The 26,408-nt window shown below is 42.8% G+C and overlaps 1 protein-coding gene across 1 annotated transcript; it reads right to left on the reverse strand.

Annotated features, from left to right (window-relative positions):
* Positions 1–16,096: 16,096 nt before the first annotated feature.
* LOC101597197 (olfactory receptor 10-like) lies at positions 16,097–17,032 on the reverse strand. Its single transcript, XM_004657454.2, has one exon. It carries the CDS (start codon positions 17,030–17,032, stop codon positions 16,097–16,099), a length of 936 nt encoding a protein of 311 aa, XP_004657511.2.
* Positions 17,033–26,408: the final 9,376 nt, after the last annotated feature.

Below are 26,408 nucleotides of genomic sequence, written 5' to 3' on the forward strand. Positions count from 1 at the left end.
TTTTTTTTTCCTGGAGAATGGAGTGATGTTGCTCTCTGCTGGCCAGTGTGGTGTGGCTGCAGCTTGGAAAGAACAAAGAGTTGCTTTGGCACAGCCAGAGCTTCTTTAAACCCTACCAGAACTCCCTCTGGAGCCTTGAAACCTAGGAGATCAGCTGGATATGGAGCTTGGCTTTCTCTAAAGTAAAGGAAGCTGATGCCAGGGATTGCGGATTTGGTTGGTGGGTCCCCCATTGTCCATCACCTAGGAAATAGGCCAGTGGCTTGATTACCACAGGTTCCAGGTGAGTGCGCCTTCACTGAGCACAGAGGGTTCTAAAAAGGATGGGAGAGGCATGGGTCACTGGTGGTTCCCAGTCACTTAGCATGGATGAGAGATTCAAGGGTCTGTGGAAGGAGGATTTGTAAGAGGAAGATGGGCTTATAGGTGTGAAGGAAGATGTCATGGTGCGAGGGAGGTGGCCAGGGACTGAGGGTTAGAGGCCAGTGCCTAAGGGACGCCTAAGAGATTTGGCTCTCAGAGAGAATGCATGGGGGTCTCAGGAATGGGGCAATGGTGTGAGGGAGGCAGTGAGGGTCTGATGGAGGAGAGATCAGGGAAAACGTTCTGAGGGAAGAGGGAATTTGGAAGGAATCTGAGGCTGAAGTCTAGCTCTCAGGAAAGAGGGAGGCCTGAGGAGATCTGAGGGAGTGAGGTGAATAGAAATGGGGATGTAGTGGTTATTCTCCTCACTGCTGGAACAAATCATCCAACCAAAAACAGCTTATTTGTTTCAGGCTTAGAGATTCCAGCGGAAGCTTCATCATGGAAGAAAAAGGTGGCTCACTTCAGCACACATACACAGCAGAGAGAGAGAGAGAACAGCTAGGTTTCAAGTTGGCTCAGCTTAGACTTAGGGTATGCACTCTGTAACACACCTCCTCCAGCAGGGTCCACCTTAAATAGGAAGACTAATCTTGGTCAAAAATACCTGAGTCTGTGGGGGGTCATTTACATTCAAAACTGCCACAGGGAAAAATTAAGAGAACATGAGAAGGGAAAGGAGTCACCCAGGCCCAGTAGGTGGCACAAGCGTCTAGCGGTCGATTTCAGTGGCTGAGGCCCTGGAGCACCAATTCTTTCTGAGTGTGTGTGTGTGTGTGTGTCTGTCCAAAAAATTAAAAATAAAAAATGGGAAAAGAGAAAATATTATAGGGGTGGGGCACAGTGATATAGATCTGCTTCTGTGTATGGGAAAGCTATATCCTCATGCAAAAAAGAAAATAAAAGCCGTTAGAATCTGACAGTTCAATGCCTTCAGCATTACCAGGGTCTTTGCACACATCTCCTTTCCAAGTCACAGGATCTCATTCTTTTACAGTCAGTGCCCTCACTTTCACTGCTGAGATTCCACCACGTTGGGACTTGAACTTGTGTAGGAAATTAACCATTGCATAATGTGGGCTTTGTTGTAGTGATCAGCAACCTGACCATTATGGCTCCTGGAGAGAAGGCTCTCTTCCAGAATACTTAGAAATCTTTGGATCCTTTATGCACACCTGAAAGTCACATATGCTAAGGCCATAAGCACAAATCATTACAATTGAGACATTATTTGAAATGTATAGAAGAAATATTCTCAGTAAGTGGGTAACCTTCACAGCAAGTGTTGCTAACTGGGCTGGAATTCTGGATTTTAAGCTCACACGAGACTTTAAGTAGACTTCAGAGTGAGAGAATGCTAAGCCTATACTGACCAGGTTGATTGGCCTCTAAACATTCATTACTACTTCACTTGTTTAGCTGCAATATAGAACTGAAAATTGTGAGCTCAGGTCAATTAGATAGTTGAATCCTTCCACTTATCACATGTGGATGACTCTTTGTTGGGTTCCTAAAGCCCTGAAATGAGTTAAAATCTTAGTTTCCTCTGATATATTACTGTCTCTTTGCCTGTACCTGTAAGAAATGTGGAGGCTTTATCATGAGCAGAATTATCCCTTGTCCATCAGCTTAAAGGTTATTTAGTTCCCCAGTGGCTCATTGTATGAAAACACATCCCTTATATTGAATGTCATCGACATTATTCTTGGGCCCAACCATCAGCTAGTGTATATAACCAGCTCTAACTGTGAGAACAGAGGAAGTACATTAGACTCCTGCTAAGAACTCTATTTTTAAACTATTTGTCCTACATTTTTCATTCTGCTTCCACTTCATTTCATAGTGTGATATCTCTCATGTTTGAATTTTATTCTTCTCACCTTATTTACTGTTTTTAAAATTTTTTATTTAGTAATATATTGTTGTTTGCTGTTTTACTTTTTCTCATACAGTCTCTTCTGTTTTTTTTTTGTTGTTGTTTTTTTTTTTATTCTTGCTTCTCCTTCTCCTGGAATAACAGTGATCAAAACAATGTTGAACAACTATTATAATTAGATAAAAATAATGAGAGAAATATAAAAGAATCATGTCCACAGCCATTACAAATCTCAACCTTAGCTGGGGCGATCACTTGGTGGAGAAATGTGCTTTGCTTGTTGCACAAGCAGGACAGTTTGAGTTCAAGTACCCAGAACATACCAGAAACCTGATTCAAGAGCTTGAATTCTTTAAACCCCAACACATGGCATGCAATGGGAGATAGAAACAGGTACCAGTCCAAATAGCATGGCATATACAATAGTGAAATATAGAAGACTTTCCCAAAAGCTCATGTACTGACCTAGAGCTTTTGGGAAAGTCTCCTATATTTCACTATTGTCGCTAACATGACATCCACAGTAGTGACCTGCATGAGATTCTGTCAAATAAAGTAGAAGGCAAAAACTGACACCCACATTTGTCCTCTCAGCTCCACATGTGTATCACGTAACATGCTTTTCCCAATTTATGCACACTTTCATATTTACACACATGTAAAAAGGAGAAAACCACCATGAATCTGCTCTGAGGAACAGGGTAGTAATTGGGAGACCAGAAACAAAAGCCAGTCTTATGTCATTGTAGTAGAATATTGTACTAATGTTGGCAAGAAAATCAAACAACAATAATACAAACTATCCAGTCCATAAATGGAGGAATGAAGTGTACACACTTACCAGAGTAAATGGAAATCTGAACTCACTAAGCATCAAAGAAACCATGTAGCTGATAAGCTGTACAAATGTAATGGACATGGGAAAACTTTTTTCTAGAAATCTATACTCACTGGGCATCATAGAAATCACACAGGAGAAAAGCCATATAAATGTAAGGGATGTAGTAAAACATTCAGCTTGGAGTCTGAACTCATTAGGCATCAGACATCTCATACTGTTGATAAACTATACAAATGCAATGAATGTGGGAACACATTCGCCATCAAGGCACATCTCACTGTGCATCAGAGAACTCACACAGATGACAAGCCATACAGATGTAGTGAATGCAGGAAAGCTTTCTTCTGGAAGTCTCAACTTACTGTCCATCAGAGGTCCTATACAGGTCAGAAGCCATATAAATGTGATGATTGTGGGAAGGTTTTCTGCCAGAAGACAGAATTCACAAAGCCTCATAAAACTCATACAGGCATTTACCCATATTAATGTAAAGAATGTGAGAAAGTTTTTGCTAACAAGTCACATCTCACTTTCCATCAGAAAATTCATAAAAAAGAGAAGCCACATACTTGTGATGAATGTGGGAAAGCTTTCTTCCAGAAGTCTGAACTCACTGTGCATTGTAGAACTCATGCTGGTGAGAAGCCATTTAAATGTAATGAATTTTGTAAAGCTTTCAACTGGAAGTCTGAACTCACTAGGCATCAGAGAACTCATAAAGGTGAGAAACCATATGAATTTACAAAAGCTTTCCCCATGAAATCACAACTCACTCTGCATCAAGGAAATCATATGAACGAGATTCTGTACAAATGTCATAAATGTGGGAAAGACTTCTGGAAGTCTCAACTCCCTGACCATCAAAGGTCCCTATACAGTTGAGAACCCATACAAATGTAACAAGTATGAGAAAACTTTCTTCTTGAATCCAGAACCCAGTGTACATCACCAAGTTTATACAGGTGAGAAGTCATAACAATGTAAGGAATGTTGGAAAGCTTTCCCCACCAAGTCACAGCTCATGCTGCATCAGAGAACTCATACAGGTGAGAAGCCATATGAATATAAGGAATGTTCAAGAGCTTTCTGCTGGAAGTATCAACTCACTGTGCATTGGACATGTTATACAGGTGAAGAGCTATGCAAGTGTAATGAATGTGGAAAAACATTCACCTGGAAGACACAACTCACTAGGCATGGGAGAAGTCATACAAGTGAGGACCCATACAAATGTAACAACTGCAAGAATGCTTTCCCCACCAAGTCACAACTCACTCAGCATTAAACCACCCATACAGGTGAGAAGCCATGTAGATGTTCTGAATGTGGGAAAGCTTTCTGGTCAAAGACAACACTCACTAGGCACCAGAGAATTCATGCAGGTGAAAACCACATGAATGTAATCAATTTGGGAATAATTTCTTCTTCAAGTTATAATTAACTGTGCATGTTTTAGCCATTCTTGATAACACATGAAAGCTTGGAGATTTTGCTTTAGCCATGATAGAGAAGTTTTCTGTTTAACCTCACTTTCACCCACTACAGATGGATTTGGTACTCAATCTGATGAGAAAGTATTGGGTGTGACACTGATAATATCCAGTGGCAAATGCATATAGGTTTAAAAGAAGCACTTTTCACTTTTCCAAAGGACAATTCAAGAGACAGGCAATTATGCTTCTTTCCAAATAGGCCCCAATGATTGTCCAAGTGGCTTTATTGCTATTGCTATTGCTACAAGATGGCCGCATAAAATACACCATGTAAGGAGTTGACATCCCTATGTCTCAACACTTATTGACTCAGCTAATGAGATGTGTAGAATTGTGAAATATCAAGGGAACTGAGTGTGAAAATCCAAGAGCTGAAAGAATGCTATATAATGGTTGATGGCTCTAAGTTTCTACCTTCAAAAAAAAAAGATTAACTATAATCATATGCACTAATATGCTACATCACAAATTCTTAGCCTTTGGCCTTTGAAAGCCAGGAAAAATACACTTCTGACACTCAAAACTCAGACATAATAATTGAAAGGAATTATATAATGCCTATCCATAATATCTGCCTAAGTAAAGCAAATAAACGACCATTGAATAGTTTACCTTATGATTTTACGATGTGATCTGAGGTATTTCTGATGGACACATAGGGATGTAGACTCCCTACATGGTGTACTTTATGCAGCCTTCTTGTATATTGTAAATATTTTGTAGAATTCAAATCCTGTGTCCTTTGGTGTCCTAAGTGGGTTCCAACATGTCCTTCTCTATATACATGGCCATCTTGTTTTCAGGAGAAACACTATCATCTGAAAGAAATGTATGTGTCATATACAATACTCCAATTCTACCTGATACTGCTTTAAAATTCCTTATCATATTATGATGCTTACATGACCTAGAGAACAAAAACTTTGGTATATAGTGAAATGAATGAAAGTGGTGATTTATATACAGTGGTAAAAAATTATAGCTGTTCTCTTCATATGTGCCCAAATATGGAAAATATCTGATGCTAATTAGCTTGTGTATATATTGATTTGCATCACAGAAATCCTCCTCCCCTGGCCTCCAGAATCCTGCAATCATAGTTGTAATCCACTATACTTTATCATAGGCTTAATTTTTATGATGTAATTTATCCATCAAAGTGCTCTCACTCCCAGAATGCTCTCTAAGATTAGGACCTAGAACACTGGCATATATACAGGAAAATATGGAACTGGATTCAACCAGGAATAAACTGATGAGTGCAGATTGTGTTGAGCAAATCATTTTTATCAGGTAACAAAGGTAAAACTTGAAGACCACAATTCATCAGTAACTGTTTCAATATTAACTTGCAAAGAAAGTATTGAAAAAAAGTGGTGGTTGGCAGTAGTGGTTTGGTGCTGAGCTTTGCACTGAATTTTGGCGTGTAAACAATGTCAGTCTCAGAGTGACAGCGCAGGAATTTGGGGTACATTTATCACGTAACAACTAGAATTCGGAAGATTTCAAAAGCCATTTCAGGATAGTCTAATTTGCATCCATGGGTTGTGCGATGGTCAAGTTCTGTTGTCAACTTGATCTGATTAAGAATTCACAGGCATTCCTCTTGGGTAGGTTTCTGAGGTTGCTTCCAGGAAGGATAACCTGAACTAAGAAGTCCTTCTTCCAGAGTGTGCCCTTCCCCCAGACTGGTGGGCCTCCTGGTGGTGGGCTTTATGTAAGAAAACCCTGGGACAACAAAGCCCCTTCCTCCCCCTGGGGGCCAGTGCTGCTTGCTGGTGAGGGCCCTTGCTTGCATGTGCATCTGTCCTGCTTGGCCATCCTTCCTCGGCACTGGAACTGAGTTCCTCAGCCTCCTCGCATGGACTGGAGACTGGTGGCTCTCCAAGAAGACCTCCACCCTTCAGTACTGGGTTGGAACATGCACTGGTCTTAAGGAGAGACAGTGTAGAACAGTACCACAGTTGGATATTGCGGTGTTTCAGGAGCGTAATGTGATATGCAGTCATCATTGTGATATCACAGTGTGTGCCATGATGTTATCTGGGTCTTGTGATGTCATAGCAGGACATTGTGCTTTCATAGTGAGCATTGTGATGTCAATGGGACATTGTGAAACAACAAAGGGCCATTGTAAAATTAGAGTAAGGTATTGTTATATCACTGCAGGACATTGCACTCTCAGATAGAGACATCCTGAGGTCGCATTAGAGCATTTTATGTCACAATAGGGCATTGTGATGTTTATCCTAGGCATTGTTATGTCAGGTAATATCAGGTGTAATAGTGCACTGGGCTAGTGTGTATTATGATATCTCAGCAAGTATTATGATGTCATAGCCACTATATTTTGATGTCATAGTGAGGCATTGTGATTCACAGTGGGGCACTATAATGCCGAAGTTTGGAGTTAGAGAACTCAGTTACTGCTCAGTCCGTGAGGCTGCACACACACTGGAGTGTGAGAATCCTGTAGCTGCTCAGTACACAAGGCTGTATACCTTAGCACTACCAATCTGGTAATGAAGTTCTGGGGGATTCCTGAGGAGACACTGGTCTTTGGTCCATGTTAGACAATGATGGCACTAGGTTCCAATTTCCACGAAGGATATGTGAAACAGAGTAGATGCACACTCCAGCAAGTAGCAAGGCTGGCTAGGTAAAAGTTCTACAACAGTGAGTACTGCGGGAAATCAGATGAAAAGGTGCTGTTCTTCTGGAGCTTTTTCTTATGGAGTCCACCACTGGAAAGGCCGCCTTCTAGAGGAAGTGCTTCCTGCTTCAGTTTATCCTCTCTGGAAATTCACTCACACTCACCCAAGAGGCATGCCTGTTACTTGATTCCTTATCTGATCAAACTGACAATACAAGTTCATCATCAGTAGCTCACTCCTTATAAACTTGATACCAAACCACATTTCCTTATGTCAGACTTCATTTGCAAATGAAAACAACAAGGTCAGAATTCCACCTAACATGATATGACTATCTCATTTGCAGCCAGAAGTGCACTATTTTTCACCCCTTGTGAAGGAATGCTTAGTCTCTAATATCCAATAAATTAAATATAAGTTTAACAACACTGAACACCTGATATTATTTCAATTGATGTTAATAACATCACACTTTCTATGTCACCCCTCAAGGCTTTCTTGGCCATGGTTATAGACTTAGAGGCAAAGATTGGTGGGCACTGAGAGACATCAGTGTCGTCTCGTCAAATTACCTAAGGTACAGGTATGAAACTGAATTTCAAAAATGAGTCAAGAAATGAAAGATAATAAAAGAAAGCTCACAAAATATACCATCTATTCTTAATAAAATCCTTCACAACTAGGAATATGAGATAATTTCCTCAATCTGATGAGGGATTTGCAAAATATTCCAGCTAACCTATGACATCATATAAAGGTCTTAGTGATAAAAGACAGAGTCATTCTCTCTAAAATTGGGAGGAAGGCAGGATGTCTACTCTCATCACTCCTACTTAGCATTGCACTGGGGTTCTGTGCAATCAGTGAAGAAAAAGATAGCATTTAGATTAGGTGATATGTAGAGTTCTTTATTCACAAAGAGCACATTCCTTCACTTAGAAGTCCTATCATAATCACAACCAGAGAACTCAGTTCATCTTTTTGGTGAACAAGATTGTCTCACAATGGATCATCTACCTAAATGTAAGAGCTCAAATTACAAAATCTCGACAAACAACATAGATCTTGAAGCTCTTTAACCTTAGACAATGATTTCTTCAGTCCGCAGACAGTTAGCATGTTTGGTGCAGCTACATGAGCTATTACAGGAAAATGGCCAACAATGGTCTGAACAACCAGAGGTCTAAGCCACTCAGAAGCAAACACCCTGACACTCTGTAAATGCCAGTGCAATAGTGGCACACAGCCTCATGGGTAAACAATAGCTTTCTGATTGGTTAAGAGAGCCTCTCAGTTTAAGGGAACTCATATCTTAAATTGGGAACAAGATCACAATTCTATTTACACTGTGTTGGTTTCACTCTCTGTTGGAGAATCTATTTTTCTTTTATAGAAGGTAGCAAGACCAAAGGAGATAAACCACCCCTCTCACTTCAGCCAAGCTGTAGCTCAATCCACAGAGGAATGGGGAGATGAGCAAGAGCGCTGCTTCCATGCTGTTCCTGATAATCAGCACCAGGGTGTATGAAACAGGCCCTGAGGATACTCAATACCTAACAAAGTAGAGATCCAGGGTCTCCTAAGAGCTCATCACTGAAGTAGACTTAAAACTTACCCACCATGGCTCAGAGAATTTTGTGGAAGAGGGGGTAGAAAGATTGTAATAGCCACAGGCTGAGACATCATGCCCAGAGGCATTCCTTCCCCCCCAAACAACTCACTATTGCTCCCACAATGTATATACTAGAATGCCATGGGGAATACCTGCTATCCCACTGAGAAGTGTCCCCAATGGAATGGGGCAGGGACGAGGGAAAAGAGGTGCCAACACATGATGTATCAATACAAAATATATTGTTAATAATGATAATAAGCATAAAAAACTATTGTGTCCAAAAAATACCTACAATGCAGTACAAATATTAGCCATATATGTGGAGAAAAAATTTGCAATTTATCTTGTAATGGATTTGTATCCAGAATACATAAAGAACTCAGGCCTGGTAATATGAAGATGAATGGACATATTTTAAAATGTGCAGACATGAATAGATAGGAAATGAGTGGCCATTTACTTCATGAAAATATGCTTAATATTATTAGTCTTTAGAGAAATGAAAATTGAAAATACAGTGAAATGCCACTGTTAACCCACTGGGATGGCTAGAGATGGAGACAACAGTTGAGGCTGCGGAGAAATGGAAACTGTGTACTCTGGTGGTGGGATTGAACTGAAGAGGAGAGAAGCAGGAGGAACCTAAGGAAGGTTCTGGTTGGGTTTCTACTTACAGGCAGGGCACAGGGCTATTGATCCACCCAGTTATGAATTATTGTTATACTTTAAGACTGTGAAGGAATGATCCTGAAGGTGGATCAGAGGTCAGCAGGGCTGCCACAGCTGTCCTAGGTACAGAGACTACAGGCTCAGGGGATGGACTGCCTCCTCTTTGGTTCCAGATCAACTAAAACTTCTGGCCACAAACAAAGATACAGGATGCCAAACTTACAGGCTCAGGTTACAGATCATTGAGATAAAGAAGATATTCATGGGCCTTACACATTAATGGATCTTGGCAGAAATGCTGCTTAAAATTAGTTGCATACATTGTTGTTTATAAGTGTGAGCTATAGAAATATGACATACTGGAGAATACTTATATTATTGTATATTATCATGTTATATTATAGATTACATTATTATACTATTGATAAAAATATTTGAATAAAAATTTTAAATTCTAGGGCTGGAGAGATGGCTTAGTGGTTAAGCGCTTGCCTGTGAAGCCTAAGGACCCCGGTTCGAGGCTCGGTTCCCCAGGTCCCACGTTAGCCAGATGCACAAGGGGGCGCACGCGTCTGGAGTTCGTTTGCAGAGGCTGGAAGCCCTGGAGTGCCCATTCTCTCTCTCTTCCTCTACCTGTCTTTCTTTCTGTGTCTGTCGCTCTCAAATAAATAAATAAATAAAAATTTAAAAAAAAATTCTATTAAAAAAATTTTAAATTCTAATGATGGCCTTAGTGTGCTGGTTTACCCCTTTAGTCCCAGCATGTGGGAGGCTGAGGTAGGATTGTGGCAAGTTTGAGGCCAACCTAGGACTAGAGTGAGTTCCAGTTCAGCCTGAGACAGAGTGAGACCCTGCCTCAAAAGAAAGCAAAATCAAAATCAAAATTAAAAACCTAATGGAATTTGGCCCACTAGATTTTGGATTTCCATACGATCCTTGAATATTTCATTTTCCCTGTTCCAATGGGAATACCTATCCTATCTAACCACATCCTCACATTTTGGAAACAGATAACTTATCTGGGTTCACAGCTTCACTGATGAAGGGGAAATCAGCCTGATACTTTGTTTCACCCACAAAATATTTTGGTTCTGGTGACATGAGGTTTGAAGTTGAGAGTGGAACAAAGGGGACATCTGAATTTGACGGCCTTGAGGACGTGTAGTATGTACGTAAGACATGAACCCGTGGGCTGGGTGGTGTACTGTGGGCTAAGAAGTGTCTTCTTCTCCTGATTTGTATGCTCAAGTCCTAACCCTCAGTACCTAGAATGTAACTCTATTTGGAAATAGCATGTTAATTGAAGAAATTAAAAAAAAATTTTATTTCTGTATTGTGAACGAGAGGGAGAGAGAGACAGAGAATGGGCATGCCAGGGCCTCTAGCTTCTGCATACAAACTCAAGATGCATGTGCCAGCTTGTGCATCTAGCTTATGTGGGTCCTAGGGAATTGAACCTGGGTCCTTTGGCTTTGCAGGCAAGTGCCTTGACTACTAATAAACTCCCCAGCCCTAATTGAGGACATTTTTAAGTGAAAGCGTTGGGATTTCTCATAAAAATGAGGGAGTAGGACACACCACTACCATAGCACAGAGATGCAGAGAAGTGGTCATCTGTAAGACAGAGACTTCAGAAGAATTACGCTTTCCCTCCCTTCTCAGACTTCACCAGAATTAGGCAATAAGAAAGAAAGAAGTATGGATGCATTCCACATCATAGATAAACCTCAAAAGCTTTACACCGTGTGAAAGAAGGGTGTCATTCTCACCTTTAGTCAGCGAAGCTTCTTTTTGTAGACAGTGGTGACCACTGGGAGACTTAAAATTCTTCAAAGTTAGCTGGGTGTGTTGGCGCACGCCTTTAATCCCAGCACTCGGGAGGCAGAGGTGGGAGGATTGCTGTGAGTTCGAGGCCACCCTGAGACTCCATAGTGAATTCCAGGTCAGCCTGGGCTACAGTGAGACCCTACCTCGAAAAACCAAAAAAAAAAAAAAAAAAAAAATCTTCAAAGTTGCTGAGACCAAGTGATGGGGTTGAATGCATAACATTAATTAAAATAGCTCTGCCATGCCCTCCAGAGCTTAGGAAATACTATGGAGGAGTGGGAAGGAACAATGCAATACTCAGAAAATTAGGATTGCTTGAAAGTGCTATTATCTTCTGGATCTGAAGTGGCTATTGTATTTATGACCCCACAGAGACTGTCATTACTTTATAAAACATGCACAAAATTGGGTCCACAAACATTTTATCATGGATAATAGAGAAGGTCAAAAGGATATCACAAAAACAGAAGAGTAAGTAGTAAACAAGCTGGAATTCAGTGGAGGGAGGATGAGAGGAAGGGTGCACAGAAGGTCCCGGAGGAGATTATGATGACAGTACTCTGTACGGGTGTGAAAGGTGTCAATGAAAAAGTTAAGTTAAAAAGGGCTGGGGAAGCCAGGCATGGTGGGGCACGCCTTTAATCCGGTAGGAGGATCACTGTGAGTTCGAGGCCACCCTGAGACTCCATAGTGAATTCCAGGTCAACCTTGGCTAGAGTGAGACCCTACCTTGAAAAACCATAAAAGGGGGGTGGGGGGAGGGCTGGGGAGATGGCTCAGTGGTTAAGGGCACTTGCTTGGTGAAGCCTGTTGGCTGGGGTTCAATTCCACAGTACCCATGTAAACTCAGATGCACAAAGTGGAGCATGCATCTAGAGTTCGTTTGCAGTGGCAAGAGGCCCTGGTGTGCCTATCTCTCTCTCTCTAAAAGAAATAAATAAAATTTTAAAAGAGTATAAAGAAGGAATTACTCATGATAATATTTGTAGGAAATATGCAAAGCCATTATTGTAGTTTAGATATGCCCATATTAAAATTTTAATATTTAACTTGTTCCACAATCAAAATGAATATTTTAATTTGATGTGTATTTAAAGTGGATAAGCAAGTTTTATGGAATTTTAATTGCATTTTAGAATTTCTTCTAAATGCCCATGATAATTCTATTTCACATTATCATATTTTTGTTTCATTTTAAAACAGGCCTTAAAATCCAGCATGCTGAAGAAATTAGAGAGGTCATCAATATTGTTCAAATCGTTTCATCTTAAACTCTGGAATAATAAATAGCATAATCTTTTACTTTCTGGATATAATGTCTTTGGGAAGAGGGGGTAGAGGGGAAGACAGGGGAAGCTCCTAAAACTCTATTCTTCCTCCAATCTCCCGCCTGGCCTAGATGCAGAGAACCTGCTTCCGCTTAGCCAGCCTGCTCCGAGTCTCTGGTCCAGGGCAGGAACTTGGCGGCGATGCCAGTCTCTACTTCCGAGCAGCTGTTGGTCCATTAGCACAGCGAAAGGACGCACAGATGATTAGATACAGGCACCGAATCTCCTGCCTCCAGAGGGCGATAGCCATCCAGACGTTTTGCAGCCCAAGGATGTGGATCATTGTCCTGCAGGATTGCCCCCGAATAGGGTGGCCTGAGCTTAGGAGTCCAAGAGAGCAGCTCATCCTGCTGACGTCATGTCCCACCAGCAGCAGGACCCTTGGCCATGCCCTTCCCCCCTTAGGCGCCCTTTATGCGCTCGTGGTTCCAATCCTGCGTCACAAGCCGCTGTGCGCTTGAGTGGGATTCTCTGGCAGCCAAGGAAACCTCCTGGTACCATTGGCTCCATTTGAAGGTGCCTTTAGTGCAGAACTGTCCCCCATGGGTAGTTTCCTGAGCTGGGTTCGCCCTGGCCCACTGTTTCGGACTCTGTGTCCTGGGGAGCAGCCGCAGAGGCCCTCATACCGCGCCTGCGATGACCCCCCAGCTCCACAGTTTCAGAGCCCGGCCAGCAGGCTGCCCTGTGGGGTCCAGCACCGCGGGCGCCCTGTGGACCTGCGCTGGCACGGCCACCTGGCAGAGCAGGCGAGACACTGGTTCCTGGGAATCTTTGCCTCAGTTTTCTGGAGGGGCCACCAGAAGCCGGTGGCCACCATTCCCGGCTACAGAGAGCCCTGCAGCTCGGTGATCCTGAATGTGGCATCTGCTAAGATTGGTCATGTCTCTCTCCATTTGCTTCTGGAGCGATCAGTGCTGACTCTGTGGGATTTCCTCACTGGCCGCCTCGCAAGCCCACGTGGGAAGGAGACGCACAGAAGCAGTCTGGAAAAGACCAGTCAAGGGCAAGCCAAGGAAGAGAAAGAGGCCAGCACCCCGGGAGCCAGCGGGGAAGGGCTCGCTAGCAAGAAAGAGAGCCTCCCAGTGAGCCGCAGGCAGTGGGGTAGGGGAAGAGACCGTGATGGCAGTGTGAGAACCCGGTCTGCATTCACGCGTCTGACGGTTAATGGAGCGCTTGCTTCATCTGTACCCCGGCCTGGGCCTCTGAACAGAGATTTCCGTTGCAATAACTCATCAGCCTGCCTGGATTTGCCATCCCACACTTCCTCTAAGAGACGCAGCGGCAAAAGAAATGCGATTGCCAGCTCCTGCACTTCCACGTCGGGGCTGCTGCCTAAGAGAAATGGTGCGGGCGATGCTACTCCGGCTGATACCAGGCTGCGGGACCCAGCCTCATGCCAGTTCCAGGTGCCCGCAGGGGAAGCCAGTGCGCATGGACACCAGCCTAGCACGTCAGCCTCGGTGATACCACAAAGCAAAACCAAGCATGAAAAAGCTAAACACGGTCCCCCAAGCCAACAGCAAACCCCGAGGAATCTAGTGCCCTCATCGGGTCTTCGGAAGCCCGGGAAACGCAAAATCCCTCTGCTGCTGCCCTCCAAAAGAGACGTGCCTGTGATCCTGCCCGCAGTCCTCGAGCTGGGCTTCCGAGTCACCGTGGAAGTCTACGACTCAGAGAAGAGAGCTGCCATGGAGCAGCTCAACAGGTTCTTGATGGGTAAGACCGGGGCGGTGTAATTGCGGTACCCCATTCAGAACCCCAAGTAGGAGCCCAGCGTGGTGGCGCACGCCTTTAATCCCAGCACTCCGGAGGCAGAGGTAGGAGGATCGCCTTGAGCTTGAGGACACTCTGAGACTACATAGTGAATTCCAGGACACCCTGAGCTAGAGTGAAACCATACCTAGAAAAACCACAAAAAAAAAAAAAAAAAAAAAAAAAAAGGAAAAAAGAAATAGATCCCTCTTCCTTGACACACCAGGGGTCTGGACTGGTCTGAGCCACCTTTGCTGTTTATTTAGAAGAACCCTGTTGGACATTATCCTTGGTCTAGCTTTTTTTTTTTTTTTTTTTTTTTTTTTTTTTGAGAGAGAGAGTGAGGGGGAGAGAGAGAGAGAGGGAGAGAGAGTGAGCACCAGGGCCTTCAGCCGCTGTGCACAAACTCCAGATGCCCGCATGTACCCCTTTTGGCACATGTGTGACATTGCATGCTTGTGTCACTGTGTGTGTGGCTATGTGGGACCTGGAGGTTTGAACATGAGTTCTTAGGATTCGCAGGCAAGCCCCTTAACTGCTAAGCTATCTCTCCAGCCCAAGATTTGTTTTTGCGGCAGCCCAGGGGAACAACTGTGGACCCACTATTATGATCAATCCCAATCACAGAGTGGATGTTCTGTACTTATTCACCTTTCTGGCCTAAGCGTCTCTGATTTTGGGAAATTGGATGTTGCCAGTATGGCTGATTCAGTGGATCCTTGAACAGAAAAGGGGAATTTTGACCAGTTCTCCTCTGGTTGTCGCGGGCAGAACATGCACTGCTGTTGGGATTGCCTGGTTCTGCCTCTCTCTGGCACAAACCAAGCTGTGCTCTAAGTTAATCACCCACGTGGCCTCTTGATTTGATCAGGAGATTTACAAGATAGCAGTGTCCCAGTCTGCTCCCAGGGTGACAAAGCACAGTATCTTACAGTATTTCTTTTTTTAAGTGAAAGAATAAGGTTTATTTCTGGCTTACAGTCCCAAGGGAATGTTTTATCGTGACAGGTAAAGCATGACAGGAGATCATCAGGGCAGAAGTAGACAGAGTGAGCTCCACAGTGGTTTTTCATTAGCAGGGCTACCAGCTGAAATAATTATGGAAAGTATAGTGCCATAAACATGTAACATAACATTATTAGTGTCTTTAAAACAGTGTGCATGTGAGAGATACAACAGCTCTGCAGACTTATCAATTATCATGTAGTAGACAGAATGGAATGTGGCATGTGTCACCAGACCTGGCTCAAGTGACAATACTGCATACAGTATATGACTTGTTACTGATTCTTTGCTGTAAGTAGAAAGGAATGTGATCATGATACAGAATGACTTGGGCTTGTCCTCCTTGATGTCACATGCTTTGCATTTATTAACTTCCTTTATCCCCCCCCCCACCTTGTGTAATCACAGTTTCTGTCCTTTGCAGATGATGGAGCCAGAGGCCAGAGCAATTAAATGATCTGAAAACAGCCATATGCCACTGACCACGAAGGTACAGAACTGCAAACCCGAACATGTTTCATAATGTCCCGCTGTGGGTCGGGCCACTAGGATAGTTAAATAAAATAATCACCTAGAACACTAGATGTAGTTTCTGGCTTGCAATTAAGTATGTGATCTCTTTCTCATCATATGAGAGATATTAAAAATATTTCACTGCCTCCACTTTCTCCTCCTACCCAGAATCTGTGCCTCTCCCCAGTACCTTCCGCAGAGCCCCCTTCATATCCTTGTTCCTCAGGGTATAAATCAGAGGATTGAGCATGGGGGTAATTATGGTATAAAAAAGAGCAACAAACTTCCCCTCGCGCTCAGCGTACCTGTGGACAGGTTGGAGGTACGCGTAGATGGCTGAGCCATAAAAAAGAGACACAACTAGAATGTGGGAGGCACAAGTCCCAAAAGCCTTTCTGCGACCAGCCATTGACTTGATGTTCACCACTGCCCTGGCGATGAGCACGTAAGAGCCGAGAATGAGCAGTGCGGGAAGGACCAGCATGATGACTCGGGCCACGTAAAAATTTGCCTCTGTAACACCCGTGCCCTTACACGCCAACTTGAGGAGGGTGGGCAATTCGCAGAAGAAGTGGTTCAGTCGGTGTCCGCAGAGAGGCATCACCATCAGGAGGCCTGTCTGAATCAGAGCGTTCACAAGGCCCCCAACCCAAGAGGACCCAACCAAAGCCCTGCAGAGACGGGGGTGCATCATGGTCGTGTAGCGGAGTGGACGACACACAGCAGCATAGCGGTCAGCGGCCATCGCCACCAGAAGCACACATTCAGTTCCACCCAGGGACAACATTATGAAGAGCTGGGCCACACACCTTCCAAAGCTGATGGTCCTGTCAAGTCCAGAGAGACTGGCCAGAATCTGGGGCACAGTGCTGGTGGTGTAGCAGAGGTCCAGGAAGGAGAGGTGGCACAGGAAAAAGTACATAGGCGTGCGCAGCCTAAGGTCAAGTCGTGACAGAACGATGATTGCAGAGTTGCCCAAGAGAGTTAGGGAGTAGAAAACAGAAATGATGACAAAGAAGACAGGTTCCAGGCGAGGCCAATCTGATAAGCCCACCAAAACGAAGCCCTCTGCTGAACTGATGTTAAAACTGTCCATGGAGTTCCACCTATGTGAATACAGGAAGACAGTCCAATAAGGAAACCTGAATTAAGATGTTCTAACATAATATTTCCCAAACACTTTAAAATTGTGGTTGTTGTTGGTGTCATTATGTTTCCTAAATTCAGGTGTTCTCTAGTTAGGATATTACTGGATTAGTAGTGAAATGGCCTTGGCTTGGACCCTATTTCTCTTCCTGTTTGGTTCATGACAATAGCCAGGCTTCTCTCTCCTGTGGTTATGACGCTGACTGCTGCAACAATACGGATGATGTGTTTCCTTCCTCATAGCACTGACATCAGGACCACCGGGTAATAATGCAGAAATGATCCCAATGCATAAACAGTAGCACTGGTATTCTGTGTGGCTCTGTTTCTTGCTTTTATTAGCTTATGAAACAGACTGTGTCAGTAGATTGAGAAGAAAGTACAACTAGGATGAGTTACATGTTTTTACTCTCACTTGATGTCATGACAGGTAACATTTCAAATAAAGACAACCCAAGTACCCTGTGATTGTAGTTTTGTGAGCAACAATAGTGCAAATAGAACAATGTGTTAATGAAGGAATGAATTTGTTTTTTAAATTATTTATTTGAGAGCAACAGACACAGAGAGAAAGACAGATAGAGGGAGAGAGAGAGAATGGGCGTGCCAGGGCTTCCAGCCTCTGCAAACGAACTCCAGACGCGTGCGCCCCCTTGTGCATCTGGCTAATGTGGGACCTGGGGAACCGAGCCTCGAACCGGGGTCCTTAGGCTTCACAGGCAAGCGCTTAACCGCTAAGCCGTCTCTCCAGCCCAGAAGGAATGAATTTTATAACAAATAACATCTCAATTGTTTTAAAGTTCCCTGAGCAGGAAGATGATGTCAATCCTTAGTCCTGAATCTATGAGTTCAACAAGATAGATATGAGCACTATATACTAAGCATATGCATGCACCTCAAACAGTTTGCCCAGCTTCTTTTATATTAATGGCTCCCATAAGAAAGGGATGGGCTGTGTATGTTCACAGACAGGTCACACAGATGAGCTCACAGGCTGCTTGTCTGCCAGCTGCTCTGAAAATGCACTTGGGTGAACTTTAGTGTTCTAAGCTTTAAAAAAAAACACATTGATTTGCAAATTCTGATTGAGCTTAAAGGTTGTGAACACAACTGTGTATGGTGGCACAGGCCTGTAATTCCAGCAGACTGAGGCAGGAGGGTTATGAGTCTGAGGTTAGCCTAGGCTACATAGGGAGACTCTCTAACCCCAAATGAGGCGGCGGGGCAGGGGGGAGTATCCAACATTATAACAAGACAAAATGAATCACACGAAGGTTTCAACAGATGTTGTTGACTGTATTAATGAATGCATCCTGCACCCTGGCACCGTGCCTAGAGTGCATAACTATCCCTGGAATCCTTGTTTCCTTTACTGTAGGTGAGAGGGAACAGAAGCAGTGTTTCTCAGCTGGGAGCATAGCCATTTAACCAAACCCGCTCTTACAGTTTTATTAATATCCTTAAAATAAATAAAATACTATATCATGAATTGAAGAGAAGCTTGGAATTCTAACTATGTCATATGTGTATGTTATAATCCAAAAGAATTTGACTATAAGACAGCAAAATTTAATGAGCCAATACACAATCAGCAAAAAAGAATATAGATGATTATGCTGAACTTGGAAAATTCAAACTACTTTAAAATCTCAGATTAACAAATACAGAATGTGTGTGAGGTGAGGGGGGAAGGGGGGAACTGGGAAATTTGACAGCCATTTACTAAAAAACTAGAAGATACAAGTTGTCAAGGTATAATGACCAAAACCTCAAGCAAGTCAACACAGCACGGCTGAGTGTTGAATAGAAACAAATTCAAGATGAAAACAAGCATAGTGTCTTGACTTCTCCAATTTAGAATAAAATTCAAAAAAGTCATTTTTACCAGTGGTTTCTGTCCTCTGATGCCTAATTTCCTACACAGGGCATAAAATAAGAATTTGTTGGGCTGGAGAGATGGCTTAGCGGTTAAGCGCTTGCCTGTGAAGCCTAAGGACCCCGGTTCGAGGCTCTGTTCCCCAGGTCCCACGTTAGCCAGATGCACAAGGGGGCGCACGCGTCTGGAGTTCGTTTGCAGAGGCTGGAGGCCCTGGCGCGCCCATTCTATCTCTCTCCCTCTATCTGTCTTTCTCTCTGTGTCTGTCGCTCTCAAATAAATAAATAAATAAAAATTAAAAAAAAAAAAAGAATTTGTTCAGTGAATCCCTGCCTCATTTCTTCATGGACTTTTGAATCTGTCTTTCACCCCCTCTGTCTTAGGGGGAATCCCTATGCCATTCTCCAGCCTCTGTTATGAGAATTAGACCTATAAATTACCTAGATCACACTTTTTATTTTCAGTTCTTGAAACAATGACAGGTCCAAAAACTGTAGAATAATGAAGCGCCTAGTGCCTACAGCATTGTCCTGCATCATGATGGACATGACCTTAGAGAGGTATGGAGCCAGGAAACAGTTTTAGTCACCTTAGTGGGATGAGGAGGGTGACCTGCTTCCTCAAGATATAGCCAGTTATTCTGGACTGTGTCTTATAGAGTCCCCAACCCATATAACCTCAAGGTCAAGGATTCTTTTTCCTAACCCTGTTCTATCAATTAACTCTTTCCCCCTCCCCGCCGCCACCTAAACTAAACAAGATTTTGATGTCTACATTTTCTTAAGAGTCCCTTGCTTGTGGAATGTGCCTTCCACCTTCATTGCCAGGGCACTATGGACAGAGCTACAACACCCATGCCCCGGGCAGTGTCAATGGAACGTTTCCGAGACTAAGGCCAGAGACTCCCTGCCCTCAGCCCAGCCCACCTCGCTCACCTGGTGCCACCACTTGTCCCCTTGTCTGTCACTCGGGAAGCAGCTGCTTCCTCTGTGTGACTCCTTGTCAACACTCCCCACATACTTTTCCTCCACTCTTGCTTGTGGTCAGTAGCTAGGGTCTGGCTTGGGTCCACATTTAGTGATCATTGAAAGAAACTCCCCGGAAACACTTCCATTCTTGAAAAGCAATTGTACCTCCTGACACATGTGGATTCAACTTCAACCTCTGGGGTGTCTCCTACCATATGCTTAGTCATACAGCTCATATCCCAGGGACCCTAGACCATGGAGTCCATCACTAACTACCTAGTGGGATATTATTTTTATTGTGTATTCCACACAGCTCACACCCAATCATTACTCACCTGGAGTTCAATATACCTGTTGCATTTACTTCCCTCAATTGTATTGACATAAAGAGAGATGAGGAGGTCTGTTGGAGACTGGTGGAACATCTGTCATCTAAAGGACATTTTCCTCTTTGCTCTTCTTTTCTCCCATGGTGGGAAAGTTTCAGGGTAGAGCTCCTGTGTTAAAGAAATGATGAGAACAAAACACTACAAAGTGCTGAGGTCAAAACGTAGGGAATGGCTGTATGTTCACCAAACCCTGCTTGACTCTATAACCAACAGATCAGGAAGCAGCGGCTGGATTATCACATATTCTCCCGACTCTAAAGGTTGCATATACTCATTCTGGTCTGGGGGAATTTAGAAGAATTTAGTTTTTTAAAAAAATATTTTGAAACTGGGAAATGAACCTATGGCCTTGACCATGTTAGGCAAACTGAAGTATATCCACGGACTATTATAAGAATTCTTTAAGAGCTATAGAGAGTGAGCTGCTTATATAGTGAGGACCTTGGAGACTTTAGCCCCCAGCGTGGCAATTATAATGAACTTGACTGGTTCAAGATCTGATCTGCCGTCCTTGGCTCTCCCTATTCCCCATGCTCTGCCAGACCTAGGTGACCAAATCTGTATCCTCAGAACAACTTCTTACCTGGTGATGGATTCCTTCTGTTTCTCTGCTTTGATTCCAGTCCTAGCTGCCTCCCTCACTAGACCAAATACCATGTCTCACTTGGAGCTTACTGTGCTTACCACACAAGAAGTTTCCTGTTTCTCTGGAAGCTTCACAAAGTGAAGATCCAACTGGTTTTTGTGTCCTTTATTATGTGAAGTATGATTTTGGGTCTCTCTGCCACAGTGTATTAACATTTGTTTTACTATGTCTATTTTTTTTTTCTAGTAGACTTATACTACTCATATATTCATTCAGATGCAATTACTGAGCAAATAACACATTTTTATACTTTATTGAAAATGAAAATAAAGTATATTTTCACTTAAACAATCATAATTCTACTTAAGGCAATAGCTTTGCCAAGCTGTGCTATGTAACCTGCATTCTTGAGTCTCTGTTCCCCCATCAGGATGGCGATGTTGCATCATTTATCCTGCACCACTGTTTGTGAATTAATGCCATACTGTATGTGAGGTGTCTGCTGCACTTTAAGCTAAAATTTATACAGTGTTGTTGTTGCTCAAAAGTAGTGTAGAAAATATGGGGCTGGAGAGATGGCTTAGCAGTTAAGCACTTGCCTGTGAAGCCTAAGGACCCTGGTTCGAGGCTCAATTCCCCAGGACCCATGTTAGCCAGGTGCATAAGGGGGCACATGCGTCTGGAGTTCGTTTGCAGTGGCTGGAAGCCCTGGCACATCCATTCTCTCTTTCCCTCTGCCTGTTTCTCTCTCTGTCTGTCACTCTCAAATAAATAAGAATAAACAAAAAAAATTTAAAAAGAAAATATGATCTTCTGCTCCAAGGGAGTCTTCAGACTATGAAAGACATTCTGTACTTGAAATAATCCCAAAGTAGCAATACAATGCAACAGTCTTTAACTTCATATAAGAAACACAAACACATTAACAGTCACATTACAAATATTGAAAACAATAGTACCACACTGACTCTTGCTTCATATACAATTAACACAAATGGCAAAATTACCATATAAATAATGGCAGAATTTAACTTTGATCAGATGACCCATGAAAGTAAAAACAACAACAACAACGAAAAAAACTAAAACGACATAGAGCTTCATATCTGCCAGACACCCTTGTAACATCTGTACGTTATGAGCCAGTTCATGTTCACAGTAATGTTCAGTGTTGGTTCCCATTTAGTTGTTTGTGTGCATTGGCTTTGGGTTCCAGGAAAACACTTTCCTAGGTATTTATTAGGATGGAACCCCTTCCATGACATTCTTCACCTCAGCCTTTTTCCTTTCAAAAGAATTTGCATTCTTACAAGTTAGAGCCGTTGGCAAGTAGGGTCTTGCCCTAAAGCCACTTGGTCTGTTATCGCAGGAGAAAGAGAGAAGTTGCCGGTTAATTTCTTTAAAAATCCCAGATGCTTGGTAGGTTCTTGCCTCCTTGCCCAGAACATTAAACGTGTTCGCAAACTTTTCCTTCCTAAACTTCAGTTTTAAAACTTATTTTTGCTCTCTTTCATTGGGAACTGAATAAGAGCACTGAGCAGTGAACATACTGTTGCAGCTGCTTTCACGTTGCTGGAACACACAACTGACCAGAAGCACATAGTGGAAGAAAGGGCTTATTTATGGCTTCCCGATCCAGGGAAAGTTTCATCATGGCAGAAGAAGCTGGCTCACCTCATCATTCATGCGCAGCAGAGAGACAGCAGCCAGGACCGGCAAGCATGAGCTAACTCTCACCGCACATTAGGGCTCAAGATTCGCCCCCAGTGTCACCCCTCTTCTAGCAGAGCCCCACCTGCTGGGGACTAAATAGGAAGCTTAATCAAAAGTACCTGAGGCAAGGGTAGCAGACAGCTTCAGGTTCGCTGAGGTGAACTTCCAGACCAGGCACCGTTATGGAGGAAGGGATATTTATTGAAGCCTACAGATCCAGAGGAAGTTCTATAAATGGCCGAAGAAGCTGTCCTGCCTTTACAGGACCAAGCAGAGAGAGAGAAGCACAAGCCTAAAGGTCAAAAGCCACAGCACACTTTAGGAACTCCAGCTAGGCACCCTTTGCATATCTTTAGATTGAAATCTGAAACCCACCAGCACACCTTAAGAGCCACCCAGTGACATTGCCTCCAGCCAGGTGACAGCAGATGCAAAGATGCAATCTACAAATAAATAAACAACTGAATATATTGGGGGCCATCTATTCAAACCACCACAGCAAGCCAGATGTGGTGGCGCAAGCCTTTAATCCAGCACTTGGGAGGCAGAGGTAGGAGAATCACTGTGAGTTCAAGGCCACCCTGAGACTACCTAGTGAATTCCAGGCCAGCCTGAGCTAGAGTGAGACCCAACCTCAACAAAACAAAACAAAACAACAACAACAGAAAAAAACAAAGAAAAAGAAAAAAAGTACCTGAGGCTATGGGGCCATTTACATTCAAACCACCACAAAGTCATAGCATGAATACTAAGCTGTCTTGAAATTTCCTCTGCCAGAGAATGAGTCCATTACTCAAATTTTTAAGACATGGGCAAAATTCAGTCAGGTTTTAGCTAGCATTAAACATGAACTGCCTCTAGTCCAGTTCGTGACAGAGTCCTGGATCCTTTCTGATACCTCACAAGCTGGACCTGCTCTATATAATTTTTTTCTTGGCATTATAGCCTTCCCAACTTTCATTTCAGTGGCACATTAAGCTTTGTTTTGTAGCATTCTAGGGAATTTCTAGGCCAAAGTTTGAAACTCCTCTACGTTTCCCCCACAATCCAGTTCCAAAGATCAGTAAACCACATGATCAGGTTTATTACAAGAACATCCCACTTTTCCATGCACATATTCTCTGAGTAATGCTTGATAAGTCAGGAAACAGAATAAAAGGAAGTGGGACCATGCTACAAAAATCTCAGTGACCCACTTCCTCCACTGAGGATATACTTTCTAAAGTTCTCACAACCTTCCCAACAGTGCCTCCAGCCAAGGACCAAGTGTTCAAATACATGAGGATGTGGAGGAATATTTCTTACACAAATAACAATAAGCACCAAGTCTATGTTACTCGGGAATCAGGATAAAATGACTTGATAACTTTAGCTGTCCATTTAAGTTCATCATGGCATAAATAGATGATAATACCCACTGATGGACAGTTATCTTCAGGAACTAAACTTTATAAGTAATAGAGACTTGAACCCAGGCTTTGGATAAAAATATCCAACAATTCTCTCCCTGTCAAATAAATAATTTTTTTTAAAAAGGGGCTGGAGAGATGGCTTAGCAGTTAAGGCATTTTCCTGCAAAGCCAAAGGACCCAGATTCCATTCCCCAGGACCCATGTAAGCCAGAGGCACAAAGTGGCACATGTGTCTGGAGCTTGTTTGCAGCAACTGAAGGCACTGATATGCCCACTCTTTCTCTCTCTCTCTCCCTCCTTTTTTTTTTTCTCTCAGATACAGTTTTTAAAATGTCCAACAAGTACATTCAGTGCAGTTTGTGTCATACTCCAGATCCACAGTAAGATGTCTTGAAGTTCTTGTTTTTCTGAAGTTCATCCAAATTGTCTATCATGTCATTTTTGCTCAGTGTCTGTATGGTCCCATTTTCCACATATTGATTTCACCGTCTGAGTTCTGCAGGGACTGTCCACTCCTATATTTACTTATCCTGCTGCCTATTGCTGGTTTTTTTTTTGTTTGTTTGTTTTTACCAGAGCTCAGGTTGTTTTGCTTCCAGAGTCCGACAGTCTCTCTCTGAGGCTGTGTCCACTAAGTGTTTCCAGGGCAGCCCTCATCTTGTGTTCCTGTAATTACCAGGCTCCTCGGTCAGTGGAAGAGGAGAGCTTTAGAGTGTGGAGGCAGAAGAGGAGCCACACAGAGCTTTGGTCATAGACTTTCAGAATGAGCTCCTTCCTTTATAGGAGCTTAGCAAGTAGAGCGTCCCAAGTCCCTCCCCAGGTGTCAGAATTGCCATTGAATATTATCTTTTACCACTATTTTCTCCCAGAGGTTTTCCTTTTTAATTTTCTGTCCTAGAGTAGAAGGGAGATTCTCCTCCATCCATACCACTTTTTTTTTTTTAAGCACTGGATATCAGGGACCTCTGTTTTCTTTTGCAAATCCAATGTTCAATATTTCTGGGTTTGTTTCTCTGTAGCCACTGTGTACTGTGCCCCTCTCTTAAATTCTCACCTTATCATCTCTTTCTACAGCCATGGGTCAGATTTATTTTCAGGTTTTTAGGGAGAATATTGTTTGTCCCCATTCTCCATCCTACTAATCCTGTAACTTGATTTCTCAACACATTGTAACCCCTTCCCTGTCTTCTTAAAGTATTCCCATGTCATTAAATGACTTATTCTAATTGTGTATATTTATTATTTGCTATTGTTTGTTATAGTTGTCTGCTTTGTGGTTACCATAAGCTTCACAAGAAACAACTCGTTTATGACAAGCCATTTTGAAGTGATATGAGCATAAAAGAAAAAGGAATAGAAATAATACTATAAAACCTCTGTGCTTGCGTTCCTTTCCTCACCATGTTTTGTTTCTTGTGTTCTATTTTACATATTTCCACATAAATAACTTCTAACCATGTTGATGTAGTTAATGTTTTATTTCATATTGTTCACAATGAAGGTCTAATTAATTTACAAATTGTGTTGATAATATTAGAGTATTCTAGGGCTAAGGAGATGATTCAACAGGTATGAGCACTTGCTGCACAAGCATGAAGACCCAAGTCTTATCCCAAGCAGTGATTTTTTAATTTTTATTTATTTTATTATTTGTTTATTATTTTTATTTATTTATCTGAGAGTGACAGGCAGAAAACGACGCAGGTAGAGAGAGAGAGAATGGGCATGCCAGGGCCTCCAGCCACTGCAGACAAACTCCAGATGCATGCGCCCCCTTATGTATCTGGCTAACGTGGGTCCTGGGGAGCTGAGCCTCAAACCAGGGTCCTTAGGCTTCACAGGCAAGCGCTTAAAGGCTAAGCCATCTCTCCAGCCCAAGCAGTGATTTTTTAAAAAGTGGGTATGGCTGAGCATGCCTGTAATTTCAGCAGTGAAGGGGCTAGAGACAGGAGGTCCACTGGTTTTCATGAAAATTAGTGAATTATTATGTGCTATTTCCTTTCTCCTGAATCCTTGATATCTTCTTTTTCTATGTCATGATAGACAGGTTGATCATCAAAAGCTTTGCAGCAGAATTCACCAAATTTCTCCTTGTTGGTGATCTTGGATCCTCCTGTATCTGAACCCCAGAAAATTGCATGATTTCTCTTCTAATATTGTACCAAGATACATATGCTTTGTGCTTTGTTAGTTCCATTTCATTTTTTACCTCCTTTCTCTTTCAGCCATGTATCTCAGGTGCTCTATTTTGGAGTGTGCCATTTCTCCTTTCCACTTAGCTTAGTCAGCCATTGATGCCTTCAACCACACTTGAAATTATATGCAGACATCAAAGGATTCTGGTTGATTTTTTCATCCTTTTACAATTTTAGGGAGCAATTC

This window comes from Jaculus jaculus, chromosome 6 (assembly GCF_020740685.1).
Source record: "Jaculus jaculus isolate mJacJac1 chromosome 6, mJacJac1.mat.Y.cur, whole genome shotgun sequence".
NCBI lineage: Eukaryota > Metazoa > Chordata > Mammalia > Rodentia > Dipodidae > Jaculus > Jaculus jaculus.

What these genes read in the sequence shown, in the direction of transcription:
- LOC101597197 (XM_004657454.2), bottom strand. Translation starts at nt 17,032, where the DNA reads ATGGACAGTTTTAACATCAGTTCAGCAGAGGGCTTCGTTTTGGTGGGC.